General features: G+C 41.6%; 1 protein-coding gene across 12 annotated transcripts in view; it reads left to right on the top strand.

Annotated features, from left to right (window-relative positions):
* The window catches only part of TRIM2 (tripartite motif containing 2), a 198,858-nt gene that overhangs the window by 125,356 nt on the left and 47,233 nt on the right, over positions 1 to 26,269 (top strand). For 10 of the 12 annotated variants that reach the window (XM_049852752.1, XM_049852743.1, XM_049852751.1 and 7 more), the window contains 3 exons: positions 11,617 to 11,801; positions 15,934 to 16,171; positions 24,958 to 25,109. In XM_049852752.1, the coding sequence (XP_049708709.1) occupies positions 11,668 to 11,801; positions 15,934 to 16,171; positions 24,958 to 25,109 (524 nt within the window). In that variant the 5' untranslated portion in view covers positions 11,617 to 11,667. The remainder of the gene's footprint in view (positions 1 to 11,616; positions 11,802 to 15,933; positions 16,172 to 24,957; positions 25,110 to 26,269) is intronic. The other 2 variants (XM_049852744.1, XM_049852750.1) reach the window with 1 other exon arrangement.

The raw sequence follows: 26,269 nt of genomic DNA, 5'->3' as shown, positions 1-26,269 counted from the left end.
ATATGTTTGCTCAGATAATTTAAATGATTTTGTAAGTATTAGGATTCAGTTTTGCCCGGTGAGGACCTGTTTTCTTGTGCCTTTCATTCTTTTGGGCAGATGCCCGGCAGCCCAGGTCCTCGCCCATGGAAGGTAAAATAATGCCTGCCCCCCAGAGCACACAGTGAGAAGTTTCCTGCCTGCCGTGGCTGGGGAGAGCCGCTCTCTGCGGCGGAGAAATGAGTCGTGGTCCTTTCTGAACCTCTATTTCTTTCCAGCTTTCTCCTAGAAAGACTCCAGTGATTTGCATTGGAAGGGGGGAATGTAAAAATACTCTCTGATAGAACGTGCTGCTTTGAGAAAGATGCACGCAGTGTGTATAATCCACACATTTTTTAAAAAATGGAGGATAAAGTCTATATACATTTTCACCACAGTTAATGTTAGACTCCTCAGATGAGTTAATTTTTTTAAAATTTATAGGATAGCAAAAACTGAGTGGGTTTTATTTGTGGAATAAAGTGAAAATACTCTTTCTTTGTCGTACTGAGGAAAATGTTCTTTATTTGGATATCTGTAGGCATCGATTTCCCCAAATTGATGACTTTCTTTCATCTATTCCTATTAGAAAAAATCCTAAATATGTAGCAATTTTTTTAAAAGTCAGCTTAATTTTTAAGACTCTCTTGTGCCTTTTTTTATTATCTCTGATAAAGAGTTTAACCAAATATTTGCATGTATTATTCAAATGTCTACAAGAGAAATACCTTAAAACTTAAAAAAATTTACTGCTTAATTTACTATTTTTTCTTTAAATTTATAAATGAAACTGAATTATTTCTAATTGTGACAAAACGATGATTTGCACACACCTGTAATTGCTTTTTATTGTAAACTCTGATGCCATATGTGCCCCTTTATGTGTATGGGTTTTAGGAGCCCTGGTGGTGCAGTGGTTAAAGCACTCGGCTACTAACCAAAGGGTTGGCAGTTTGAACCCACCAGCCACTCCTTGGGAGAAAGATGTGGCAGTCTGCTACTGTAAAGCTTACAGCCTTGGAAACCCTGTGGGGCAGTTCTACTCTGTCCTGTAGGTTTCGTATGAGTTGGAATCCATTCAAGGGCAATGTTTTTTTTTTTTTTGGGTATAAGGGCTTTAGTGTCAGTAGAATTTATAATGGGGTTGCTATTCAGGTTCTCTGAGTGTAATTATCATGCAGATTGTCTGAATCTGACTGATCGAGTTTCTAGCTAGAATGTGGAGGTTTGAATTAGACCAGAAACTGAGAAAGAAATGAGCCCAGGATAATTATGCAAATAGCGTCAGTGAAGGAAGCACATATTGCTGCTTTTTGTATGCTGGTCTTTCTACTTTCTACCTTACCCTCTCTGCCCTCATATTCTCAACAGCCTTCATTCTTCCATTAAGTGCTTTTTGCTATTTTTCTTGAAAACATATTAATTTAAGTAAACACTTATTCTAATCAATAACAGATTTAAATATTGTGCTTCCTATATTTTTTATACCAAAAAAAAAAAAAAAAAAAACCTCAAAAAACCAAACCCTTGTCGTCCAGCCAGTTGTGACTCATGGGGACCCCGTGTGTTACAGAGTAGAGCTGCGTCCCACAGAGTTTTCTTAGGTGTAATCTTCACAGAAGCAGATCACCAGGCCTTTCTTCAGCGAAGCAGCTGGATTGGTTTGATCTGCCAACCTTTTGGTTAGCAGATAAGTGCAAACCATTTGTGTCACCTAGGGACCTGCTGCTTCCTATACTCAAGGGGCAAAAAAGGGCCTTACAGTTATGAAGACCAGTGTCTTACGAAGTTCTGACCTAGAATAAATTTTTCTTCCCCTTCTTGTTAGCCTCCTCTAAACCCCAGAGTCAGTACTCAGCCCTCTGTCTTTTGGTGGTCGCAGAATATTCAGCATCTTTGTGCAGTCCCCAAGGAAAGTAAGTGGAGGAGACTTGATGGGGAAGATGAGATCCCACTCGTTTTGCTTGTCTCAGTGTACTGTAAGATGAATGCCAATTAGCCTGTCCACTTAACTGTCAATCACACAGACCCAGGCTTCTGGAACTTAGGAAACCCAAAGCAGGTCTTAAGATCTGACTGTAAGAGGTGTATACAGAAGGCAGTGATAAATGGTTCTCTATACTGTGGAAAGAGGTGAACCAGGCATAAATATCATCAAGACAAGTTGGGGGTTTGGCCTAAAACCAGCACATCTAGAGAGGTCATCATACATCTGACGCCGGAAATGAGATGGCAAAACCTGGACAGCGTGGGCTTATCCTCCCTGGAGACAGAAGTCACAGAAGATGGCCTCCTGAATCGTCCACATACGTACACACACACATACACAGAGTCTCACACACACACTATCAGGAGAGATATGGCAGCTGGCCTTCTAATTTACAAAAAGCCTCCATTTGGGATGGAGGCTTCATTTAACTGGAAATGGGTCATCCTGTTTTAATTTCACAGAAGATTGACCTCTTTTCTTCTGGTTTAGTCCTCAATAACAATACAAATTCAATTGCAGGTGAATAATAATATGCTCATAATTTAAAAAATTTCAAAATACCTTGTTTTTTTAATTGTTTTAACCTGCACCTTGAGCTCTAGGTACCACTTGTCCTGACAGGTAAAAGGTATGAGTTATAGAAAGCCAAAAACCAAACCCATTGCTGTCGAATCGATTCCAACTCATTGCAACTCCACGTGTTAAGAGAGTAAAACTACTCCATAGGGTTTTCTTGGTTATAATCTTTACAGAAGCAGTTTGCCAGGCCTTTCTTCCATGGAGCTGCTAAGTGGGTTTGAACTGCCAACCTTTAGATTAGCAGCCAATCACAAACCACTTGTGCCACCCAGGGTCCCCATTAATCTTGAACCATTATCTATAACTACATATTAAGATTATCTGTCTTATATAACTGGAGCCCTGGTGGTACAGTGGTTAAGAGCTTGGCTGCTAACCAAGAGGTCAGCAGTTCGAATCCACCAGCTGTTCCTTAGAAACCCTATGGGGCAGCTCTACTCTGTCCTATAGGGTTTCTATGAATTGGGATCGATTTGATGGCAATGGGTTTGGGTTTTTTTTATTTTTTTGGTATACTGTATAATGAGATAATCTTAATGGTTCAATATTTCCTGTCTAGAAATATACTAGAAGATATTTAACTTCTAGAAAAGCTGATTTTAGCATGCTCCCAGCCATTGTCATTGGCCTTAGAACAATAAAATTAAATCATATTAATAAATCAATTCAAGTAGATTGGCAACAAAGAGAAGCAGTAACCCAGGAATGCCATAAAATTAGACCATAGAAGTGGAATCTAGTACCTATAAGATGATGCATAATTGAATATGCTGCCTCTTACCAACATGTCACATGTTAAAATTTTATTTTCCAGAGAAATCTAAGCCTCTGCTTCCCAGTGACCCTTTTGTAGACCAACCAGACAAGTTTGCACCAACTCCCTCCCCTTCTCAGGACAGTGGTTTCAGCTTGGCCTCTCCTCCCATCCTCCCTTCCTTGTTTCCTTCACTCTGGTGTCAGCAATAAAGAGTTTGGACAACTTGCTGGTCTAAATGCTATAATTTGGTGTGGCGAATATGGTCTGAACCTTGGAATTGTGGACCCACACATTTTTCTCTCATTTCATCTCCTATCAAGTTCTACTTTTCCACTTGGTGGTAATTTCCACCAAATTGTAGGAGATCTGAGAAAGTGAGCCAGGAAAGAAAAAAAAAAAGCAGAGATGATGTGAGGAGAGAAATACTGGCGCAGGATTTTTCTATGTGATTGTTGCACATTTTTTTTCCACAGAGAGCTGAGATTAGTCAACAGGCTCCCATTAGTAAGGAATTTATGTGTCAACTTTCTTGAGGCTTTCAATTTCCATGAATGTGTCCTTGGTAGCTCTCAATTTCTTTTCCTGCATCCGCCATCGTGTTGCAATATATCATTCTCTGGGGGATGGCTTATGTCACTGAGCGTGAGAACATCACATGCAGAGACAACTGTGCTTTTTATCATGTAATTCAGCAAATGCCCCTCTTTTCTGCTACTGTGATTGAGTGTAGTCCCATATCGTACTTCATTAGTACAATTCAGTTAAAAAAAAAAAAAAAAGTTTCTGTATGTACCAGGCACTGTTCCAGGTGCGGGTCTACTGCAGTGGACCATCGGATAAAAATCCCTGCCCTTATGAACCTTACATTCTAGTGGGGGAAGAGAGAGAGATGCTGTGCAAGGTAAATAAACTATATACTATATTAGAAGGGGAAGACCTGGTGGCATAGCGGTTAAGTGCTATGGCTGCTAACCAAAAGGTTGGCAGTTGGAATCCCCCAGGCGCTCCTTGAAAACCCTGTGGGCAGTTCTACACTGTCCTGTAGGGTCGCTATGAGTCAGAATTGACTCGACGGCAATGGCTTTTTTTTTTTAAATAAGGTAACCCACTACTGCGGAGAAAAATATAGCAAAGACAAGGGCTAGGAAGTGCTATGCGATGGGTGGCGGGGGAGAGGAGAGGGGATGCCATTTTAAACAGAATGGCCAGGCCTATTTTAAACAGAATGATCAGGGTGAGGCCTGATTGAGAAGGGGACGTGAGCAAAGCTGGAGGGATGCGCACCTGTGTAGGCAGTGTGGCCATTTGTTTTCACTGACAGCGAGAACCTCAGCTGGACTCCTCACAGAAAAGCTCTTCAGCTGGTTCATGTCTCTATCAAACTAATGTTGGCTATTCACATAGCTGGTAAGTGGCTCTCCCAGCCATCACTTCTCCAGCATTTCCTTCCTTTTGATGTTCTATCCGTGTCTCTGGTGTTAACTCCTGTACTGAGAGCATCCGGGCTCCATCAGAGACAAAGTCCACCCCAGGCATGTTTTCACATGCGTCTCTCCGGAAATTCATTTTGCTAGTTCCTCGTCTTGAGCAGAAGAGTAGCTCTATGTTCTGATCTCCTTAATGATCGTGTGTTTATTTCTGCTGATATGTAAGACCAGTCTCTGACACTTCGGGAACCAAGATGGAGAAAGGAGACCAGGCTGTAGTCTGGACAATACTTACTGCTTTTCTAGTCAAGGAAACCAGAAATTGTGATAGTGCCCAAACACTTTGATTAAAGGCTATTGTATATTTTGTGTATATTCTTCATGGCATATTCAGACTGATGGAAGGGTTCCCGCATTGCTTACTAGCACATTTGATGCCTCAGTTCTTTCTAAGGACATTATCCCTTTAGGAATATTCTAATTGTCTTCTTACTGTGAGTATCCAGTTATATTCAGGGGATAATCGTTACCCTGGCATAGTCTCAGTTTGGGGATCCTTGGGGGTTGGGAACCTTTTGTGTTGATTCTGGGAGTCCTAAAAATCCAGATGTCTTCAACAGGTCACTTGTGACAGATCTGTGGTATTGTCATGATTTTAAATTAGTGTTAATGAGTAAGCCTGATTAATTTACCGTGTAGTAGAATAGTAACAAAGACTTGCTCTCACCCACTACAATAATTATCATTAAAATTGGAATGAAATGTTTATTTTCAGCTTGAGAGCATAGAAAATGTCGGCTCATAAAATTTCAGTCAGCAAACGTCATTTGATTAAAACAAATTTTTTTTTCTTACTATAAATCCACATTTCTAAGGTTTAAAAAAGAAAGTAAAACCCAATATGATGTTTTCTCTCTGCTTTTTTCAGTACCCAGCATGACTGATTATTTCAAAGGGTAATATGAAAAATTTTAAAAGCTTTTGAAAATTATTTCTAACTGATTTTAATTGAAGAGTTCAATATCATTTTTGAAAGTCAGACACTTAAAAAGCCTCTAAGGAGCCAGTGGAATGTTAAACTTGCTGAAGACTGCATATCACCCTCTTATCAGATAGGGCAGAAAACCTGAAACCTGAGCTTTTTGATTTCACTGGATGACCTCGGGCAGGTCGTTTAAACCCTTAGCTTTGGTTTCCTTATCTTTCAGACAGAAATCCATTCCTTTCCTGTGCTGATGTCATAGGGATGTGGTTAGAGAGAAGCAGGTGACGTGCCAACATTTGGAGTCTCTGGCAGATGAGCCACATTTAATCCAATCAGTGAATATCATTCTCTGCTCTAGTTCTTCAGGGAGACGCTGCCGGAAGTCTAGCAGATCATGCTGGCTCATCAGACCCGTCACACCTACACTGCTTTACTAGTGCAGTGGGTTCTGTCTGAGCGTGACGTTCTGTACCACAGGAGCTTTTGCAGGGTTCTATCTGCTTATAATCAGGCTCCTTAAATGAATTTATCTAGAAGGTATAGAGTTGGAAAATGGGTGGGTCGTCTATGTAACTATACTCAAAAATGTGTAAATTACAGAGTTTCCTTAATAACATTGACATATTTTTTTAAAATTTGGTGATTTGGTAGGGTGTAAGAAGAACTATCGTTTATATTTAGAAAAGAGTGTTTCTTTTAGAAGCTACAGAATTGTTGATTTTATAAACATGGTGTATCTCCCAGCTTCAGACACAGGTCACAGGACAAGCTAAAGTACCATGTGTAAACAAGCCTTCTATGATGCTGACTTCTTAAAACACAAAGTCAAGGGCAGTGGGGTGACTTAGAGAGTGAAAAACCCAAGCGTTTTAGAGACATAGACACTTGAATCTGCATTCTGACAAACCTTAACTTAGCTTCAGTTTATTTATCCCTAAAATGAGAATAATAATATTATCTCCTGTCTAGGGTCATATTAGTGTCACTATGAGTCAGAATCGACTCAACAGCAGTGGGTTTGGTTTTAGGTTTTTTAGGGTCATATTAAGATGAACTTTTTTTTTCGGGGGGGGGTAAAGTTTATTTCCATTGGGAATTGGGCTGCGGATACCTTACCAAATATTTAGAAAGTTAGAGAACGTATTTTAGCTCAGCCTTGGTCTACCCTCTTAGGCAGAAACCAGAAGTTCTTTAAGGTAGTCAATGGAGCTATGTTCTATGCTGTGGCTCTCCCTCCCTATCCTCTTGTGGGTACTGTTTCTTCGCTTTATTCTCTGTGGCCCTCTTCTAATTATCCTTTTCTGGCATAAGTTGTTGTTGTTAGGTGCCGTCGAATCGGTTCCGACTCATAAGACCCTATGCACGACAGAACGAAACACTGCCCGATCCTGCGCCATCCTTACAATCGTTGTTATGCTTGAGCTCATTGTTGCAACCACTGTGTCAGTCCACCTCGATGAGGGTCTTCCTCTTTTCCACTGACCCTGTACTCTGCCAAGCATGATGTCCTTCTCCAGGGACTGATCCCTCCTGACAACATGTCCAAAGTATGTAAGATGCAGTCTCACCATCCTTGCCTCTAAGGAGCATTCTGGCTGCACTTCTTCCAAGATAGATTTGTTCGTTCTTTTGGCAGTCCATGGTATATTCAATATTCTTTGCCAACACCACAATTCAAAGGCGTCAATTCTTCTTCGGTCTTCCTTATTCATTGTCCAGCTTTCACATGCGTATGATGCGATTGAAAATACCATGGCTTGGGTCAGGCACCCCTTAGTCTTCAGGGTGACATCTTTGCTCTTCAACACTTTGAAGAGGTCCTTTGCAGCAGATTTACCCAATGCAATGTGTCTTTTGATTTCTTGACTGCTGCTTCCATGGCTGTTGATTGTGGATCCAAGTAAAATGAAATCCTTGACAACTTCAATCTTTTGTCTGTTTATCATGATGTTGCTCATTGGTCTGGTCGTGAGGATTTTTGTTTTCTTTATGTTGAGGTGCAACCCATACTGAAGGCTGTGGTCTTTGATCTTCATTAGTAAGTGCTTCAAGTCCTCTTCACTTTCAGCAAGCAAGGTTGTGTCATCGGCATAACGCAGGTTTTTAATGAGTCTTCCTCCAATCCTGATGCCCCGTTCTTCTTCATATAGTCCAGTTTCTCATATTATTTATTCAGCATACAGATTAAATAGGTATTGTGAAAGAGTACAACCCTGACGCACACCTTTCCTGACTTTAAACCAATCAGTTTCCCCTTGCTCTGTCCAAACAACTGCCTCTTGATCTATGTGAAGGTTCCTCGTGAGCACAATTAAGTGTTCTGGAATTCCCATTCTTCGCAGTGTTATCCATAGTTTGTTATGATCCACACAATCGAATGCCTTTGCATAGTCAATCAAACACAAGTAAACATCCTTCTGGTATTCTCTGCTTTCAGCCAGGATCTATCTGACATCAGCAATGATGTCCCTGGTTTCATGTCCTCTTCTGAAACCGGCCTGAATTCCTGGCAGTTCCCTGTCGATATGTTGCTTCAGCCGTTTTTGAATGATCTTCAGCAAAATGTTGCTTGCATGTGATATTAATGATATTGTTCTATAATTTCCACATTCGGTTGGATGACCTTTCTTGGGAATAGGCATAAATATGGATCTCTTCCAGTCAGTTGGCCAGGAAGCTGTCTTCCATATTTCTTGGCATAGATGAGTGAGCACCTCCAGCGCTGCATCTGTTTGTGGAAACATCTCAATTGATGTTCCCTCAGTTCCTGGAGCCTTGTTTTTCGCCAGTGCCTTCAGAGCAGCTTGGACTTCTTCCTTCAGTACCATTGGTTCCTGATCATATGCCGCCTCTTGAAATGGTTGAACATTGAATAATTCTTTTTGGTATAATGACTCTGTATATTCCTTCCATCTTCTTTTGATGCTTCCTGCATTGTTTAATATTTTCCCCATGGAATCCTTCACTATTGCAACTTGAGGCTTAAATTTTTTCTCCAGTTCTTTCAGCTTGAGAAACACCAAGCGTGTTCTTCCCTTTTGGTTTTCCATCTCCAGCTCTTTGCACATGTCATTACAATACTTTACTTTGTCTTCTCCAGAGGCCCCTTGAAATCTTCTGTTCAGTTCTTTTACTTCATCAATTCTTCCTTTTGCTTTAGCTGCTCGACACTTAAGAGCAAGTTTCAGAGCCTCCTCTGACATCCATCTTGGTCTTTTCTTTCTTTCCTGTCTTTTCAGTGAACTCTTGCAACTCGAGGCTTGAATTTTTTCTTCAGTTCTTTCAGCTTGAGAAACACTGAGCGTGTTCTTCCCCTTGGTTTTCCATCTCCAGCTCTTTGCACATGTCATTATAATACTTTGTCTTCTCAAGAGGCCCTTTGAAATCTTCTGTTCAGTTCTTTTACTGCATGAATTCTTCCTTTTGCTTTAGCTGCTCAATGCTCAAGAGCAAGATTCAGAGTCTCCTCTGACATCCACCTTGGTCTTTTCTTTCTTTCTTTCCTGCCTTTTCAGTAATCTCTTGCTTTCTTCATGGATGATGTCCTTGATGTCACTCCACAACTCATCCAGTCTTCAATCACTAGTGTTCAATGTGTCAAGTGTATTCTTCAGATGGTCTCTAAATTCAGGTAGGTTATACTTAAGGTCATATTTTGGCTCTCGTGGACTTGCTCTGATTTTCTTCAGCTTCAGCTTGAACTTGCATGTGAGCAATTGATGGTCTGTTCCACAGTCGGTCCCTGGCCTTGCTCTGACTGATGATATTGAGCTTTTCCATCGTCTCTCTCCACAGATGTCGTCAATTTGATTTCTGTGTGTTCCATCTGATGAGGTCCATGTGTATAGTCACCGTTTATGTTGGTGAAAGAAGGTATTTGCAATGAAGAAGTCGTTGGTCTTGCAAAATTCTATCAATCATTCAATCTCCATCATTGTTTCTATCACCAAGGCCATATGTTCCAACTGCTGATCCTTCTTCTTTGTTTCCAACTTTTGCATTCCAATAGCCAGTAATTATCAATGCATCTGGATAGCATGTTTGATCAATTTCAGGCTGCAGCAGCTGATAAAAATCTTCTATTTCATCATCTTTGGCCCTAGTGGTTGCTGCATAAATTTGAATAATAGTCACATTAACTGGTCTTCCTTGTAGGTGTATGGATATTATCCTATCACTGACAGCGTTGTACTTCAGGATAGATCTTGAAACGTTCTTTTTGACAATGAATGCAACACCATTCCTTTTCGAGTTGTCATTCCCAACATAGACTATATGATTGTCTGACGCAAAATGGCCAATACCAGTCCATTTCAGCTCACTAATGCCTAGGATATCGATGTTTATGCGTTCCATTTCATTTTTGATGATTTCCAATTTTCCTAGATTCATACTTTGTACATTCCAGGTTCTGATTATTAATGGGTGTTTGCAGCTGTTTTTCCTCATTTTGAGTCGTGCCACATCAGCAAATGAAGGTCCCAGAAGCTTTACTCCATCCACGTCATTAAGGTCAACTCTACTTTGAGGAGGCAGCTCTTCCCCAGTCATCTTTTGAGTGCCTTCCAACCTGGGGGGTTCATCTTCCAGCACTATATCAGACAATGTTCCGCTGTTATTCATAAGGTTTTCACTGGCTAATGCTTTTCAGAAGTAGACTGCCGGGTCCTTCTTCCTAGTCGGTCTTAGTCTGGAAGCTCAGCTGAAACCTGTCCTCCATGGGTGGCCCTGCTGGTATCTGAATACTGGTGGCATAGCTTCCAGCATCACAGCAACACACAAGCCCCCACAGTATGACAAACTGACAGACACGATTTAGATCCCTCATATTTGAAACGTCTTCTGGATTAATTCACTTCACCAGATCCCTTAAATATCAACAGATGAATACGACCTTTTTTTTTTAAATTATTATTATTACAAGGACTACCTCTAGCCTTTGTGCCTGCCCCATGGAAAATACATTTTAGTACCAAGTCTATAAACCTTTAACTCTGAAGAAAATACTCTGAACCACACGCAAAGTTTTTAATTAAAAATTCCAATTTTTGCCACCCTGCATATTAACAGTACAATAGTAGGAAAAGACATTCGATTTTAATAAGAATCTAAAGGTAAATGTGTATTCAAATATAGTCATGGCTCAAGGCATAGCTAGCTAAGTATCTGTCCCCTCAGCTGCCACTGCTTTGAAACCCAGCAAACATAGCTCTTTGTACAGCAAGCCTCTTCTAATTTGTAATTGTTGCATAGTGAACGTGTGATTATTTTAATAATTTACAAATCAAACAACACAGAACTGACACTTCTGCCTCTACAGCGATAAAGGTTGGCAGTGGTCATTTTGAGTCCACTAATGTGGAATTCTAGAGTCCTCGGGCGGAGTCCTCGTGGGACAGTGGTTAAGAGCTTGGCTGCTAACCAAAAGGTCGGCAGTTGAAATCTACCAGCCACTCCTTGGAAACTTTATGGGGCCGTTTTACTCTGTCTCATAGGGTCGCTATGAGTTGGAATCAACCTGACGACAATGGGTTTTGGTTTTGGGTGGTGCAAACGGTTAACGCACTCGGCTACTAACCGAAAAGTTGGAGGTTTGAGTCCACCCAGAGTCACCTCAAAAGAAAAGCTTGGCGATCTACTTCCAAAAAATCAGCCATTGAAAACCCTATGGAGCACAGTTCTACTCTGATACATATGGGGTCACCACGAGTCAGAATCAACTCAAGGGCAACTGGTTTAACATGGAATTCTACCTGAATTCATAGCGCAATGCCTATAATGAATGTGTCAGCGACCGATTTGTACTTACAGATTATTATATATTTTTCCGTTTTTTTTGTTTGTTTTTTCTGTCTAACAGCAGCAGCGTGCAGGGTCAAAGACAACTGGACCCCCATGTCAGTGGTCTAGGATGGCCAGTGAAGGCACCAACATCCCAAGTCCTGTGGTGCGTCAGATCGACAAGCAGTTTCTGATCTGCAGTATATGCCTGGAACGGTACAAGAATCCCAAGGTTCTCCCCTGCCTGCACACTTTCTGCGAGAGGTAAGCCGCCTTTGTGTTCAGAGAAGGGAGTTTCGCCAGCTGACCTCCTACAGCCCACCACAGGGTTCTTTCAGAATTCTCCCTTACCTCTGAGAGACAGTGGGTCTTTTGTGCTTTTGGTAAACATCTAGAAACAATCACGAGGTGCCAATTATTTTCTTTATTTCATACAATTATAAGTGAGAGAAAGCGATTGGGTAACTACTGATTCATTTCCATGGGAGACAGGGCATTAAGTCTTTTAAGATTAAATATTTTTTAAAAAGTTTCCCTCTACTCTTTGGGAAACACTTTTTGCCAGTGGCAGCTCCCCCTATCATTTCCTTCTATATAATGAATCAGATAAAGCAGTTGCCTGTATGAAGAGTTAGTTAAAGGGCAGAGTTCCCTTCCCGTGGAAACCCTGGTGGCGTAGTGGTTAAAAGCTATGGCTGCTAACCAAAAGGTCAGCAGTCCACATCCACCAGGTGCTCCTTGGAAACTCTATGGGGCAGTTCTAGTCTGCCCTATATGGTTGCTGTGAGTCGGAATCAACTTGACTGCACCTGGTTTGGTTATTTCTTTTTTTTTTTTTTTGTCTTCCCCTTCCCATAGGTTTTGATTCATAGTCCACACACTAAATGGCACATTTGAACATTATCACTTCTAGATAAAGAAAAAAGCTGTATACATGAAATAATTGTAAATTACCTGACTGTAATTTGCTATGTAGGAAAACACACTCCCTTAGTCTTCTTGAATGGTTTTTTTTCCACTGGGTTTATTATCAGAGAAAAACCTTTACCCAATCGTTTAACTTACCATATAAGCAATTAAACATAAAAAGTTTGCTAGTAATGCCATTAATTCATCTCTGGTGTCATTTAGGTATTTCCTTAGTAAGGTCATATATATTTTTAAAGAACAAATATGATAACTGTGTTTCATAGCATTTTGTTAGGTGTATTGTCTCTTGTTATTTGATACCTAATTAAAATGCTTTACTTCCTACAATAAAAAATAGAACGAGGAAATTGGTGTTTCCAACAGCTTCAAGTCAATGCTAATTACATTTGTCACCCAATTTAACATACCTTTTGTTATCTGATTGGATGTTCTTTGAGTTGATTTATTTGGAAGGTCTCAGTTGCAAAAGAATAACTGCATGCTTGGCGGTAGGGATGGATGGAGTAAGAAGGTGGATTTGTTACTCTTGTGGTTTTTTGTTTGTTTCATCTTGTTTTGGGTTGTTATGGTTCTGTGTGTGTGCGTGTGTGATTTGTGTCTGTTTCTTTTAGTGGTAGCACACGCTGTTGTTGTGTGCCTTAGAGTCAATTCCTACTCATAGCGACCCTTAATGCCAGAGGAGAACTGCCCCATGGGGCTTTCTAGGCTGAAATCTTCACAGGAGCAAATTGCCAGGTCTTTTCTCCCCCTGAGCAGCTGGGTGGGTTTGAATCACCAACCTTTCAGTTAGCAACTGAGCGTTTAACCATCGTGCCACCAGGGCTCCTTGTGGTAGCACATATAGCACCAATAACTTTTACTTTGTTCGTTTTATATTTGGGCTTAAGTACTTTGTCATTCATATTCCAAAATGATTAAACGGAGAGTGATTTTTTTTGCCCGCTCACTCAATAAACCAAAAAACCAAAAATGAGTCGCTAAAACGTGAATGCTAGCTAGTTGTCCTTGTGCCTCAGAGCGTGCATAGACAGATCATTGTCTGACTGTCAGCAGGTGACATGGGTTATCACTCCTTATACCCAGCACTAAGAGCCACTCATTCTGAGCTCTGCAGAGCTGCCCTACTCCCCTGCGTTCAGTGCTTAGTCTGCTGTTTCTTGGCTCCGATTTCCTTGCTCTAACCAGGTGAGGAGCAACGCTTCTGGGCTGCCCTGGGTCTGCCCCTTACCCTCTCGATTGGATCTAAGCCATCTCACCTGCGCTCCCCAGCCAATAGCTAGTTGTGGAGATTTGTGAGATGCAGAGACGGTAAGTCCCTGTATGATGCTGTGTTTTAACATCCAGTGCATTGAAAGTGTTTCCTTTTGGAGATGCTGGCAGCTTTCCTTAAAATGGGAAAATGGTCATTTTGTTTATGCAGCGACAAAACTTGAGGACTTGTCTAACTGTCAGGAAAGCGAGCCCTAGGACCTCTTGCCCCCACCTCCTGCTGGCCGCACACAGCAGCTGCTCACTCAGCTGCTCCTCACCGTCAGTCTCTTACCCCCGTATCTTCCAAAACACCAACAATGGGGCTTGGAAGAAGAGCAAAACCAGACACTGTGCCTGGCATCATGGAGCTTACAGCCTAGTGGAGGAGCCAGTCATGAACGACATAATTGCTCAGATTAATATGAAATTAAACCAATGACAAGTGCTAAATACCAGAAGTACACAGGCAACCATATAACTGGGAGCTGACTCAAATCACGAAGGCTTCCCTGCAGAAGTGATTAAGCAGCCCAAGTATGACTAAAAATTAAGCTAAAGGGAGTGGGCAGGAGGAAAGAATTTCAGTTGTGTGCAAAGACGCTGTAATGAGAGGGACCACGGTGTTTTGGAAGACCTTAAATAAGCCCAGTGTGACTGACATGAGTGAATAAGGGGAAGAGACAGATATGTAGTTGCCAGATCATGTAGGTGCATAATCCATGTTACCATATATGGGTTTTTGCCCTGTTGTAATAACAGTGGAAGCTATGAAAGGGTTTTGATTTTACTCTTTAAAACTGGAGAAGGGAGGGAGATATAAATGATTAGCTCTGGGTATGAAAAAGACACTTTGCTGCAAAGTGGAGAAGGGTTAGAGAAGTATAAGAGTGGAAGAGGATACACCAGGCACGAGTCTACTGCAGAAGTCCCAGCAAGGCTGATGTGATGGATGAGAGGACTGGAGATGAAGAGAATTAGGAACTGACAGACTTTGGTGATGGGTTGGATGTGAGAAATGAAGGAGAAAGACTGGAGAATGACTCCTAGATTCTGGTTTGCTGACATGAGTGGGTAGGCTATCACTGAGATAGGGAGTATGGGAAGAGGACATAGTTTGGGGCAGATCATGGGTTTGGTGTTGGACATGGTTGAGTTTCAGGGCCTGTGGGACATCCAAGAAGAGATGTCAAGAAGATGGTTGGGATATAGACCTGGGGCTCAGAGGAGACCTTTGTTGGAGGAAATACAAATGTGAGCATTTTGCTTATAGTCATGTATACGGATCTAATATCCCAGCGAGAGAAGAGGGCTTATGGCAGAACCTTGATCCACTCTGAAATGAACTGACTTAGTAGAAAAGATAGAGCAGACAGGAGAGCCAGGTGAGTGTGGTGTCATGGAGCCTGTCGGGAGCAGCAAAGAGGTCATGTTGGGGTGTCTCATCCCTGCTTCAACCATTTCCACTTTGACATGTTTTTCAATATCTGTGATCTGCTTATGATTCTTATGTAAAAATTTCAATGCTAACAAAAAAAATTTGACATGCTTCTTCCAGTTGTCAAAGTCTACAAATTCATGAGTACAATACCAGATATTCTAGCCCATTAAAATTTCTCAGACTTTAATGTGCACAAAAATAGCCTGGGGAACTGGTCCAGTAGGTCTGGGGTGGGGCCTGAGATTCTGCATTTCTACCATAGCTTCTGGGTGAGACCACTGCTGCTCACCCATGGACCACACTGTGTGGCTCTAGGTAGCCTGGGTGGCACAAATGGTTAAGTGCTTGATTACAAGCTAAAAGGTTGGCAGTTTGAAGCCACCCGGAGGCACCTCGAAAGACAGGCCTGGCAATCTGCTTCCCAAAAATCACAGCCTTGAAAACCCTATGGAGCAGTTTTACTTTGCACACATGGGTTTGCCATGGGTCAGAATCAACTCAAACAGCAACTAACAACAACAGAAAACATTACAGAAGTCAATGACATTATTTTCCTTGAGCATAATCAGTTGCCCAATCAGCTTATAAGGCCAATGTGAGTACAGGTTATCTCTTGGTTTTTGAAATACCATTCTCCTAGTAAGGAGACCATGAAGGGAGTTTCTGCAGAGTGGTCCATATGGTTGCTGAGAACATGTATGGTACATGTGAGAAGTGGTGGTCTGTCCCAAGAACCCGCCTGTGCTGACTGTCCTCCCACCTCTGCTCCTGCCACAGGTGCCTGCAGAACTACATCCCTGCCCACAGCTTAACCCTCTCCTGCCCTGTGTGCCGCCAGACCTCCATCCTGCCCGAGAAGGGGGTGGCCGCACTCCAGAACAACTTCTTCATCACCAACCTGATGGATGTGCTGCAGCGAACACCAGGCAGCAATGCTGAGGAGTCTTCCATCTTGGAGACGGTCACCGCTGTGGCTGCAGGGAAGCCTCTCTCTTGCCCAAACCACGATGGGAATGTAAGTGGAGCACCTGTTTTTACATTTGGGTAGGCTCTGAGTACATCAGAGATTACATAGTGAAACAGAACCCTACCTGGAAACTCAGTAATTGAAAAAAAATTTTTTTTTTGTTATTTTTTTTCAGACTGTTTTGCCTGTGTACGTTCGCTAAGCCAAATCATTTAAAGAGTAAAGTCAATCTCATTGTGTTTACTTAGCGTATTGTTGATATCCCCAGGAGAGCAAAACAGTAGCTATTTGCAAGCTGTGCACACGTTGACCCACATAAACATCTGTGTAATGAATTATGGATGAAGACTTAATAATGGATAAGTCCTGCAAATTGAGAATGATTATTACAATGTTAATTAGAGTTCTTTATTTTTCTAGTGAGGGAAATTTTTTTCTTGTCCTACTCTTAGACCCTATTCCTTAATATTAGATAGACTTTGGAAATAATGTGAATCCTTGATAATAAATTAAAGATTATGAATTCCAAACATTTTTTCTGCTCCTGGCAGACACAGTAACTGTTATAAACTAAGAAGGACATGGTGCGTGTCATCATTTAACTGACAGCTATGTATACTAGCTATCAGTGGAGCCCTGGGGGCACAGTGGTTAGGAACTCAGCTGCTAACCAAAAGGTTGGAAGTTCAAATCCACCAGCTGCTCCTTGGAAACCCTATGGGACAGTTCTCCTCTGTCCTGTAGGGTTGCTTTGAGTCGGAATCCACTCAATGGCAACGGGGTTGGTTTATGTGTACTAGCTTTATACATTAGCTATGTATATTCATTTCGTGGAGCTGTGGTAGCACCGTGGTTAAAGCGCTCAGCTACTAACTGAAAGGTGTGGCGGTCTGCTTCCGTAAAGATTACAGCCTTGGAAACTCAACAGGGCAGTTCTACTCTGTCCTATAGGGTCTCTGTGACTTGAAATCTGATCGACCTGGATGGGTTTTGATTATATTAGTTTCCTAGGGCTGCCTCAGCGAAGTACGCAAAGTAGATGGCTTTTAACAGCAGGAATTTATTGCCTCACAGTTCTGGAGGCCGGGAGTCCGACTTCAGGGTGTCGGCAGGGCCATGCTCTGTCCCAAGGCTCTAGGGGAAGGTCCTTCCTTGCCTCTCAGCCTCCTCTAACCCAGGTGATCCTCGGCTTGCAGCTGCAGCATAACTCTCTCATCCCTTGGCTGTCTTTCCTCCTCTCTTCTATGACACCACTCAGATTTGGTCAGAAACACCCTACTCCAGTGTGACCTCATGTTAACTCAACTGATAGCATCTTCAAACACCCTCTTTCCAAACAGGTCGTGTTCACAGGGATCAGGGGTTAAGACCCCAACCTATCTTTTAGTGGGGGCACCATTCAGTCCATAACGCTATGTAACCCTAAGAGGCAGCCTTGTGGAGTGGCGAGGGGAGCTGGCTCAGGAGTCAGACCACCTGGTTTAGATTCCTGGTCTTCAGCTTACTCGCTGTGTTAGCTGTGGCAGGTCTTATAAAACTCTGTCTCCTTTTTCTTCATCTGTAGAAGTAAAGCAACAATAGTACTTATCACATAGGACTGTTGGGAGAAATAAATGTGTGTCAGAGTAGAACTATGCTCCACAGGGTTTTCAGTGGCTGATTTTCCAGAAGTAGATCGCCAGGCTTTTCTTCCGAGACACCTCTGGGTGGACTAAAACCTTCAACCTTTCAATTAGCAGAAGCGTGTGTTAACTGTTTGCACCACCCAGGGACTGCAATAAATGTTAGCTATTAAAGTTATTGCTAATTAGTGACTTTATTGACCTTTTTTCTTTATATATTGACGACTTCAAATGTATCTGAAACGGCTTATAATAAAAAAAGCCCCAGGTACAATAAAGCCACTAAGGCCAGCAAGGGAGTGTTAGAGCAGAGTGATTATTAGTCAACAAGCAAACACCAAACCTGTTGCCGTTGAGTCGATTCCGACTCATAGCGACCCTAAAGGACAGAGTAGAACTCCCCCATAGGGTTTTCAAGGAGCACCTGGTGGATTCGAACTGCTGATCTTTTGGTTAGCAGCTATAGCTCTTAACCACTACGCCACCAGGATTTCCCTTATTTACTCATCTCCTACCCTTCTCTCTGCCCCCTATGCTGTAGCCCACTGGCCTCCTAGAACTTGCCAAGTCCTCTCCCGCCTCAGCCTGGCTGTCCTCTATTCCTTTTGCCTAGGATGCTCTTGCTCCCTTTTGATGTGGCTAGCTTATTGTCATCCTTCATGTCTCAGCTTAAATTTCTTCTTTAAAGAGCAGTCTTCTTTAACTGTGCTAAGGAGGGCCTTGTCTCCCACCCACTACCCTCCATCACATCACCTTCTTCGTTTCCTCCGTAGCACTCACCATGGTCTGCCTGCCATCATCTGCTTATTGGGTTACTTGTTGATTTCTGGCTTTCCCTCTAGAATGTGAGGACAGGGGCCTTGTTCAATATATTCCCGGCACCAAGCACGCAATCTTATACATGGAAGTCAGTCAGTACATGTTGAGACAGTGTGCCAGGCACCATGCCTGGCTCCTCAAACACCACTTTGCAAAGCAAATGTTAGTTACCTTCATTTTACAAGTGAAGAAACTGAAGCTTGGACAGTCTAAGTCACAAAGACAGTTGATACATCATAAAGGCTCGACCTGGAGAAAATAGCATCCTGGGCTAAAACAAGAGAGAGACACCATGGATTACAGATCTTTAGTTATTTAATTGGAAGCACTCCAGTCTATCAATAAGAACAAGGTTTTCCACGCATTGTACTACAAGGAAGAGTTACCATGTAAGTTTTGTAGAAAGAGCTTTAAACGGTCAGCTTTTAAAATCAGCTTGAGCATTCTTCTTAGGACCATGTCTCACACTGGCTCTTACTGGATGCTGAGGCTGTTTGCTCCTGGAGCTCACATTCTAAGTACTAGTGCTGGGAAGCATTGCCTTCAGTTCCACTTAAAACATAGCCCAGCCATGTAGCTGTCTGGGGATCTGACTTGATACAGGAGTAAAGTTTCGAAAACATTAGGAGACCTACTGTAGACACTGGTCTAAATATAGTATCTGAAGAGGCTATCACATAGAATTAGAAATAATGATAATTAGATGACATCCGTAAATAAAGGTAAGGGTGCCATGGAATTCTGCAAACGTCTCGTCGCACAGTTCGGCTAGTGTACGGATGGGAATACAGGTGGGCTGGAGAATATAGGAGATGAGCCTGGAAAGGTAGATGGGGAGAGAGTAGAATGAGTTATGAATATTATTAACAAAATGTTTGACCTAAATTCCACATGCAGTTGTTGTTGGGTGCTGTGGAGTCCATTCCCATAGGGTTTTCTTGGCTGTAATCTTTATGGGAGCAGACCTGCAGGTCTTTGTCTTGTAGAGCCGCTGGGTAAGTTCAAACTGCCAATTTTTTTGTTAGAGGCTGAATACTTAACTGTTTCGCTGCCAGGGCTCCTTTCCACATGTAGTAAAGATGCATTAAAACCTTTCAAACAGGAGATGGGTATTTTAGTGGCAAGGTGGTACAAATGGTTAAGTGCTCAGCTAGTAACTGAAAGGTTTGCAGTTCAAATCCGCCCATAGGTACTCAAAAGAAAGGCCTGATGATATACTTCTGAAAGATTACAGCCATTGAAAACCCTGTGGAGCACAGTTCTACTCGAACATACATGGGGTTGCCATGAATTGGAATTGACGGCGACTGTTTTTTGTTGTTGTTGTTGTTATTGTCGTTGTTTTGCTTTATGGAGGCATGGAGTAGCAGAGGCTGGAGGCAGAGACCCCCAAATCTGGTTTAGTGAGTTGTCCAAATAATAAAGGATAAGAGATGGTACTAAGGTAGCATTGATAGGCCTGGAGAGGAAAGGATGACTTTCAGAAAAAAGAGCACTCTTTCACTTGAGAATCTGCCTCCCACAAATAAAAAAGCAGGTGCTAAAATCTGTTAAGCTAATCTATTAAGATTGTGAGAATTTGAATAAGTCAAATTGATCATATACTAGGTCACAAAGAAAACATCACTGTGTTTTTCCATTTTGTAGGCCAGGTTCTCATACCACTGTTTAATAAAATGCTAATAACACATGTAGACAGAAGAAACCCAAAACCTTAAAAAAAGAAAAGCACGATTTAGTCAAGGAAAAAACTATAGCATAATTATTCTATTCACAAAATATTAAAAGTGGAGTGGAAACTGTCTATTAAATGTGTAAAAATGTGTAGATAGGGTAAAATCAAATCTGTACCCAGAAGGAAATTTTATAGATTTAAGTATTTGCATTTATTCAAAAAGAATTCAACCCAAGAAGTTAGGAAAAGAACAACAAAATCAACACAGAGAACACAAAAGAAATAAAATTATAAAGATAAACTTAGAGAATTTGAAAATAGTAAAACAATTTAATTGATGAATAATCCAAGAGCTAAATCTTTTTTAAAAAAATTAATGAAATAGATAATCTCTGACATCTGATAAAGCAAAAAAGGGAAAATATAATAAATTAGGACTGATAAGAGACATCAGTATAGATACAAAGGAGATTTTTTAATGGGTAAATGGATTCTATGGGCTATTACGCTAATGTGTTGAAAGTCTGAATGAAGTGGATGTTGATCTAGGAAATTATAAATGATCAAGAAAATACAAGAAAAGCTGAGTGAGAGTTGAGTAGAGAAATAATGTCGAAAGAAACTGGTGAGAGTTCATTTAAGGCTGAATTCTTTCAAACTTGTAAAAAACCGATCTGATGGCAGAGTATAGATGCTTCTGGATCATAAGAAAAGATAGAAAGCTGCCCAATTCATGTATGAAACACATAAACAAAAACGAATGAAGATAACACAAAAAGAAAGCTGTTAATCATACAGTTTATAAGAGTAGCTGTAAAACTCTTAATTGAAATACTCCAGCAAACTCCTACTATGTAAGATTACTTATAAGTTAAGAAAATTATGAATATCACAAAAGAAAAATGGGCAAAGAACTCAGAAAATTCAGAGGACATATAAATGACTAATAAGCATATGAGAAAAAATGTTAAGCTTCACTAATAATCAAATCTTCTCAAATTGGCTATAGTGTTTTTAAAAAGATAATAATCAGTACTGAGGAGGATATGGTAGGATATTTTTATACGCTGCTAGTGGGAGGGAAAATTGCTCTTCAGAAAGGTTACGTCAATTTGGCAAATTCTTATCCTTTGATCCAGTAATTCCGTTATTAGGAATATATCCAAGGAAATAACTAGAGATGATGATAAAGATTTGGTATAAGAATGTTAATTGCAATTATTATTACCTGTAACAAAAAATTAGAAATAATCTAAATACGCAATATTAGGGAAATGGTTAAATTATGGTAAATCCATATAGCCGATTGTTGGGTAACCATTAAAAATGTGTGTGTGTGTTTTTTTTTAAACAAATAACATTTCTGCAAACACATATGAATACGTTTGTGTGTTTGAATAGGGTTTTGTTTGTTTTTTCATTAGTGAGACCGTAGTGTATATATATTGTAGAAAGGAGATGAGTATCCTATGCAGAACGGACAAAGTGGAATAAGGCAGAGAGAATAAAGTGAAGAGAATGTCCATCTCTACATCAGCCTGGAGTTCCCAGGAGCCAGGAAGTAATGAGTGATGGGCTAGAGAGGTAAAGAGTCAAATCTCAGAGGGCACTGGGTGTCATTTTAAAGAACCTGAGTCTGTTTTAAGTCCTGAGGAGCTAGTTGAGGATCTTGGGCGTTGTAATGCCCAGGTAAGATTTGTATTTCCGTTTGCAAAGTAGCTAGACTCAATGTGTGTCAGAGTAGAGCCCTGCTTCATAGCGTTCTCAATGGCCAATTTTTTGGAAGTAGATCTCCAGTCCTTTCTTCTAAAGTATCTCTGGGCAGACTAGAACCTCCAGCCTTTCAGTTAGTAGCGGACGACCCTTAGCCATTTATACTACCCAGAGACTCCTTTATGGGGAGGTGAGGTTAGATTAAATGGGGATGAGCCTGAGGCAAGGAAACCAGCCTGATCTAGAGTGTGAGGAGACCAGGAAGGCTTGAAGCACCATTTATGAGCTGATTGGTTGGATGGATTGGTGGGGAGGGGCATGTAGGGTGACTCCCAGGTGTCTACTTCAGCGGTGCTACCAAGTGAGATAAAGGTTGGCTCTTTCAAAATTACTATGATTTTTTTTTTTTAAATAGCACTACCAATCTTAGGGAAACCCTGGTGGCTTAGTGGCAAAGAGTTTGGCTGCTAACCAAAAGGTGGGCAGTTTGAATCCACCAGGCTCTCTCTGGAAACCCTATGGGGCAGTTCTACTTTGTACTATAGGGTAAATATGAGCCGGAATCGACTCCACGGCAATGGCTTGGGTTCAATGGTACCAATCTTAGAGAAAATTTAGAAGGAGAAATCTGTTGTCATTGCTCTAAGGACAAATAGCAAAGAATTGCAAAAGATGTATTTCTTGAGCCCACCTCAGTAATAAAGACCCTCGGACACCACGGGCTACTGATTCTAGTAAAGCTAGAGAACCCTTCAGTTAAAAACGTTCCCCATCCTTCTACCAAATGCATCTCATCAAATCACATTAAAATTTAAATCTATCTAAAGAGTTTGCACCTGTTTGAGGGGAGTGGCGCTATTCAGAATATGTTTTGAACACTTTCTCCATGTTGGGTCATTGTGATTCTCTGGAATCATAAAATTTATAAAATCAGCAAGAGGCCTTGGAAAATGAGCAGTGTACCGCTTGAATCCCTCTATTGTTTCATCGTAGATTGTAGCAGTTCTCTGCTGCTGCAGCTTCGAAATGAGAGTTCTCATTGCATATTCAAGCCAAGTGCCTGCAGTATTAGAGATAAATTGGAGCAGTTAATTGCCATGGGTAAATCTTTAAAAAACAATTCAAGCATCTGAAGGTTAATAAAATCGGGTAATTAACAATAAAGCAGGATGCTGCTGCCGTAACTGTCTGCTGCTGATTAGCACATGTGGATGAAATCCTGTCATCTACTTTAAGTGCTGTGACACCGTCTGTCTTCTCATTAAACTGCCATGGCTTCACTGTCCCAAGTACAAATGGAAAAAGGGAATAATGGCTAGTGATCCAGGAGCTTCTCTGCACTTGAAGCAGATATTAGAGCACCTGCCCTGGTCCCAGGAACTCAAATGAGGTTAAACCCTGTTCTTGCTGACTTAGGCACCTGACTGAGGAGGATGTAAGAGATGCAAAGGAAAGGTTCTCATTTAGCCTGCGCTGCCTCTAAGGAGTCGTCCCCCGCCCCGCCCCCCAATCACGGTCAGGGCCTTAGCAAAAGCCACTAGGTTGGCCGCAGAGTCCTGACCATGCATTCCAGCCCCTCAGTCATGCATATGGTCCCACCTTCTGATGAATGGTGACTACCCTTCAATAACAACAGCTCATGCTGGCCTCTGGGAGCACCTGCATCATGTCACTCGAGATGGATAAGCTCAGCTGAGCCCTGCATCTCACACAATTAGTTCCCAGTTACAGCCACAGCTGTCAGCACCCAAGCACAAGCGTTTGCGAATGACTAGTTTTTGACAATTTGGAATGATTCAGGGCCTTGCTTCCCAAGATACACTTAGGATATTGACAAGGGACAATGACCCAGGTCTGCTGCTGTCTCTTCCAAGCTACATCAATTTTTTTTTTTTTTTAATGGGATAAAATGCACTATTTTTATCATTTTAAAGTGTACAATTCAGGAGCTGGAAATGTTCATTTTGACGATGAATGCAACGCCATTCCTCTTCAATTTGTCATTCCCTGCATATTAGACCATATGATTGTCTTATTCAGAATTGGCAATATCAGTCCCCTTCAGCTCACTAATGCCGAGGATATCGATCTTTATGTGTTCCATTTCATTTTGATGACTTCTAGTTTTCCTACATTTTTACTTCGTACATTCCAGGTTCCAATTATTAATGGATGTTTGCAGCTGTTAATTTTCATTTTGAGTCATGCCACACCAGCAAATGAAGGTCCCAAAAGCTTGACTCCATCCATGTCATTAAGGTTGACTCTACTTTGAGGAGGCAGCTCTTCCCCAGTCATACTTTGAGTACCTGTTCCAACCTGAGGGCCTCATCTTCTGGCACTATATCAGACAATGTTCTGCTGCTATTTGTAAGGTTTTAGCTGGCCAATTTTTTCAAAAGTAGACTGCCAGTTCCTTCTTCCTAGTCTCTCTTAGTCTGGAAGTTCAGCAGAATCCTGTCCACACCTGTTGGTATTTGAAATATTGGGGGCATAGTGTCTGGCATCACAACACACAAGCCCCCACAGTACGACAAACTGACAGACTAGTGGTAGTTTTTAATACATTAATTTGTTTTTAATACAGTAGCAAATATTTAAAATTTTTCTCAGATTTAATTTTAATATGATAAATATAGATACAACCCACATAAACAAAAGCTCTTTGGGGCTCTCAGTGATTTTTAAAGACTGTTAAGTGGTCTTGATACCAAAAATGTTGAGAACCGCTGCCTACATTGTTTTGCTATATTGGAGTGGCCACAGAAGAGCTGGCTATGGCGGCAGCTTCGTTGTTAGACACCTCTGTTTGAGACCTGTCACATAAACGTCATATGCTCTTCACAATTTAGCCTTCACTTACTCCTGTGAAACTGGACATCATCCTGCCAACGTCCTGGAGTGGCCGTGAGAATTAAATGAGGTGATTCAGCAGGTAGAGCACCTAGTGCTAGGTGAGCACTCCGTCAGTGGCCCTAGTCCCGGGTTTTTCTTGTCACCTGCAGGTGATGGAATTTTACTGCCAGGCCTGTGAGACCGCCATGTGTCGTGAGTGCACCGAGGGGGAGCACGCGGAACACCCCACCGTCCCGCTCAAGGACGTGGTGGAGCAGCACAAGGCTTCACTCCAGGTCCAGCTGGATGCTGTCAACAAAAGGTGCGCCCAGCTCACCTCCCCCAGACCCTCCTCTCCATGGGCTCCCAACTGGCCACCTGTTCTGAGGCCTGGCCTCATGGTCTCTTGTCCCAGAGGGTTAGTGGGGTCATGCTACCATTCAAGGAATGAGTTTCCGCGCCATACATAGGTTCTTCTTTTGTTGTGGTTCTGTAATCATAAATTAGTCAGTAATGAAGGTTGTCCCCTACCCCTTGGTTAAATTCTAACCTCCTTGTCTTATGAGTGGTGGTGCTTTTGTTTTAGTACCTTACTTCATTAAAGGAATAAAGTACATTCAAGGAACATGCTCTCAGGAGAAACGCTCTGAAATTCATGCCAAAACCAGGCTCTCTGAGAAGCCTTCCTTAGCTGCTATTCTTGACACACTGACAGGCACATTACGTGGGCTGTGACTGGGTCCCCTCTGAGCCAGGAAAAATGATTCTGAGCAGTGACTGCTCAGTTCCCCTCATGTTCTCCTGCTTCCAGGCTCTTTCTTTGGCATGGAAGTGAAGGAGCAGCATTGCCGTGTGGTACGTGAGAAAGACCAAAGAGGAAATAACATAGCTGAAAAGCAGAGCCAATAAATCTCTTCACTGACAGTTGTAGTGAGAGAAGTGTGGTTATTCTATATGAAATAAAAGAACTTGGAAACTTGGGAGAAGTTTCCAGGATACTGTTTGGATAAGTTTTTCATGTGGTTGGGAAAAAAGATAGTTACATATTTAGTGGTTCTCAACAATGGGAGATTTTGCCCCCCAAACAACATTTGGCAATGTGTGGAGATATTTTTGGTTATCACAACTGTTGGGGAGAGGATGCTACTGGCATCTGGTAGAGGCCAGGATGCTGTTAATCATCCTAGAGTGCACAGGAAATCCCCCCAACTAATGGCCCAGAATGTCAATAATGCTAAGTTTGAGGAAACCCTGATTTAGAGTGTGAGCAAAAGCCATGGCTTTTCAGAGCCCCTCAAGGCTTTGCACCATCAATTATTGAAAACAGATTGAAATAGATGTGGACCCTCAAAGTTTCTTCTTTCAAAGGTAGTAGTTATGTCTTATTCTGTTTTTCAGTTATTTTTTTAAATGATGAAAAGCATAGTAAATGTTTTTTGACAAAACCTAGTGTTTAGACAGATCTTTGAAATATTTCAAGGT

Source organism: Elephas maximus, chromosome 13, assembly GCF_024166365.1.
Source record: "Elephas maximus indicus isolate mEleMax1 chromosome 13, mEleMax1 primary haplotype, whole genome shotgun sequence".
NCBI classification, from domain to species: Eukaryota; Metazoa; Chordata; class Mammalia; order Proboscidea; family Elephantidae; genus Elephas; species Elephas maximus.
Note: the sequence above shows the minus strand (reverse complement) of the source record. Positions and strands in the feature narration are given on the sequence as shown.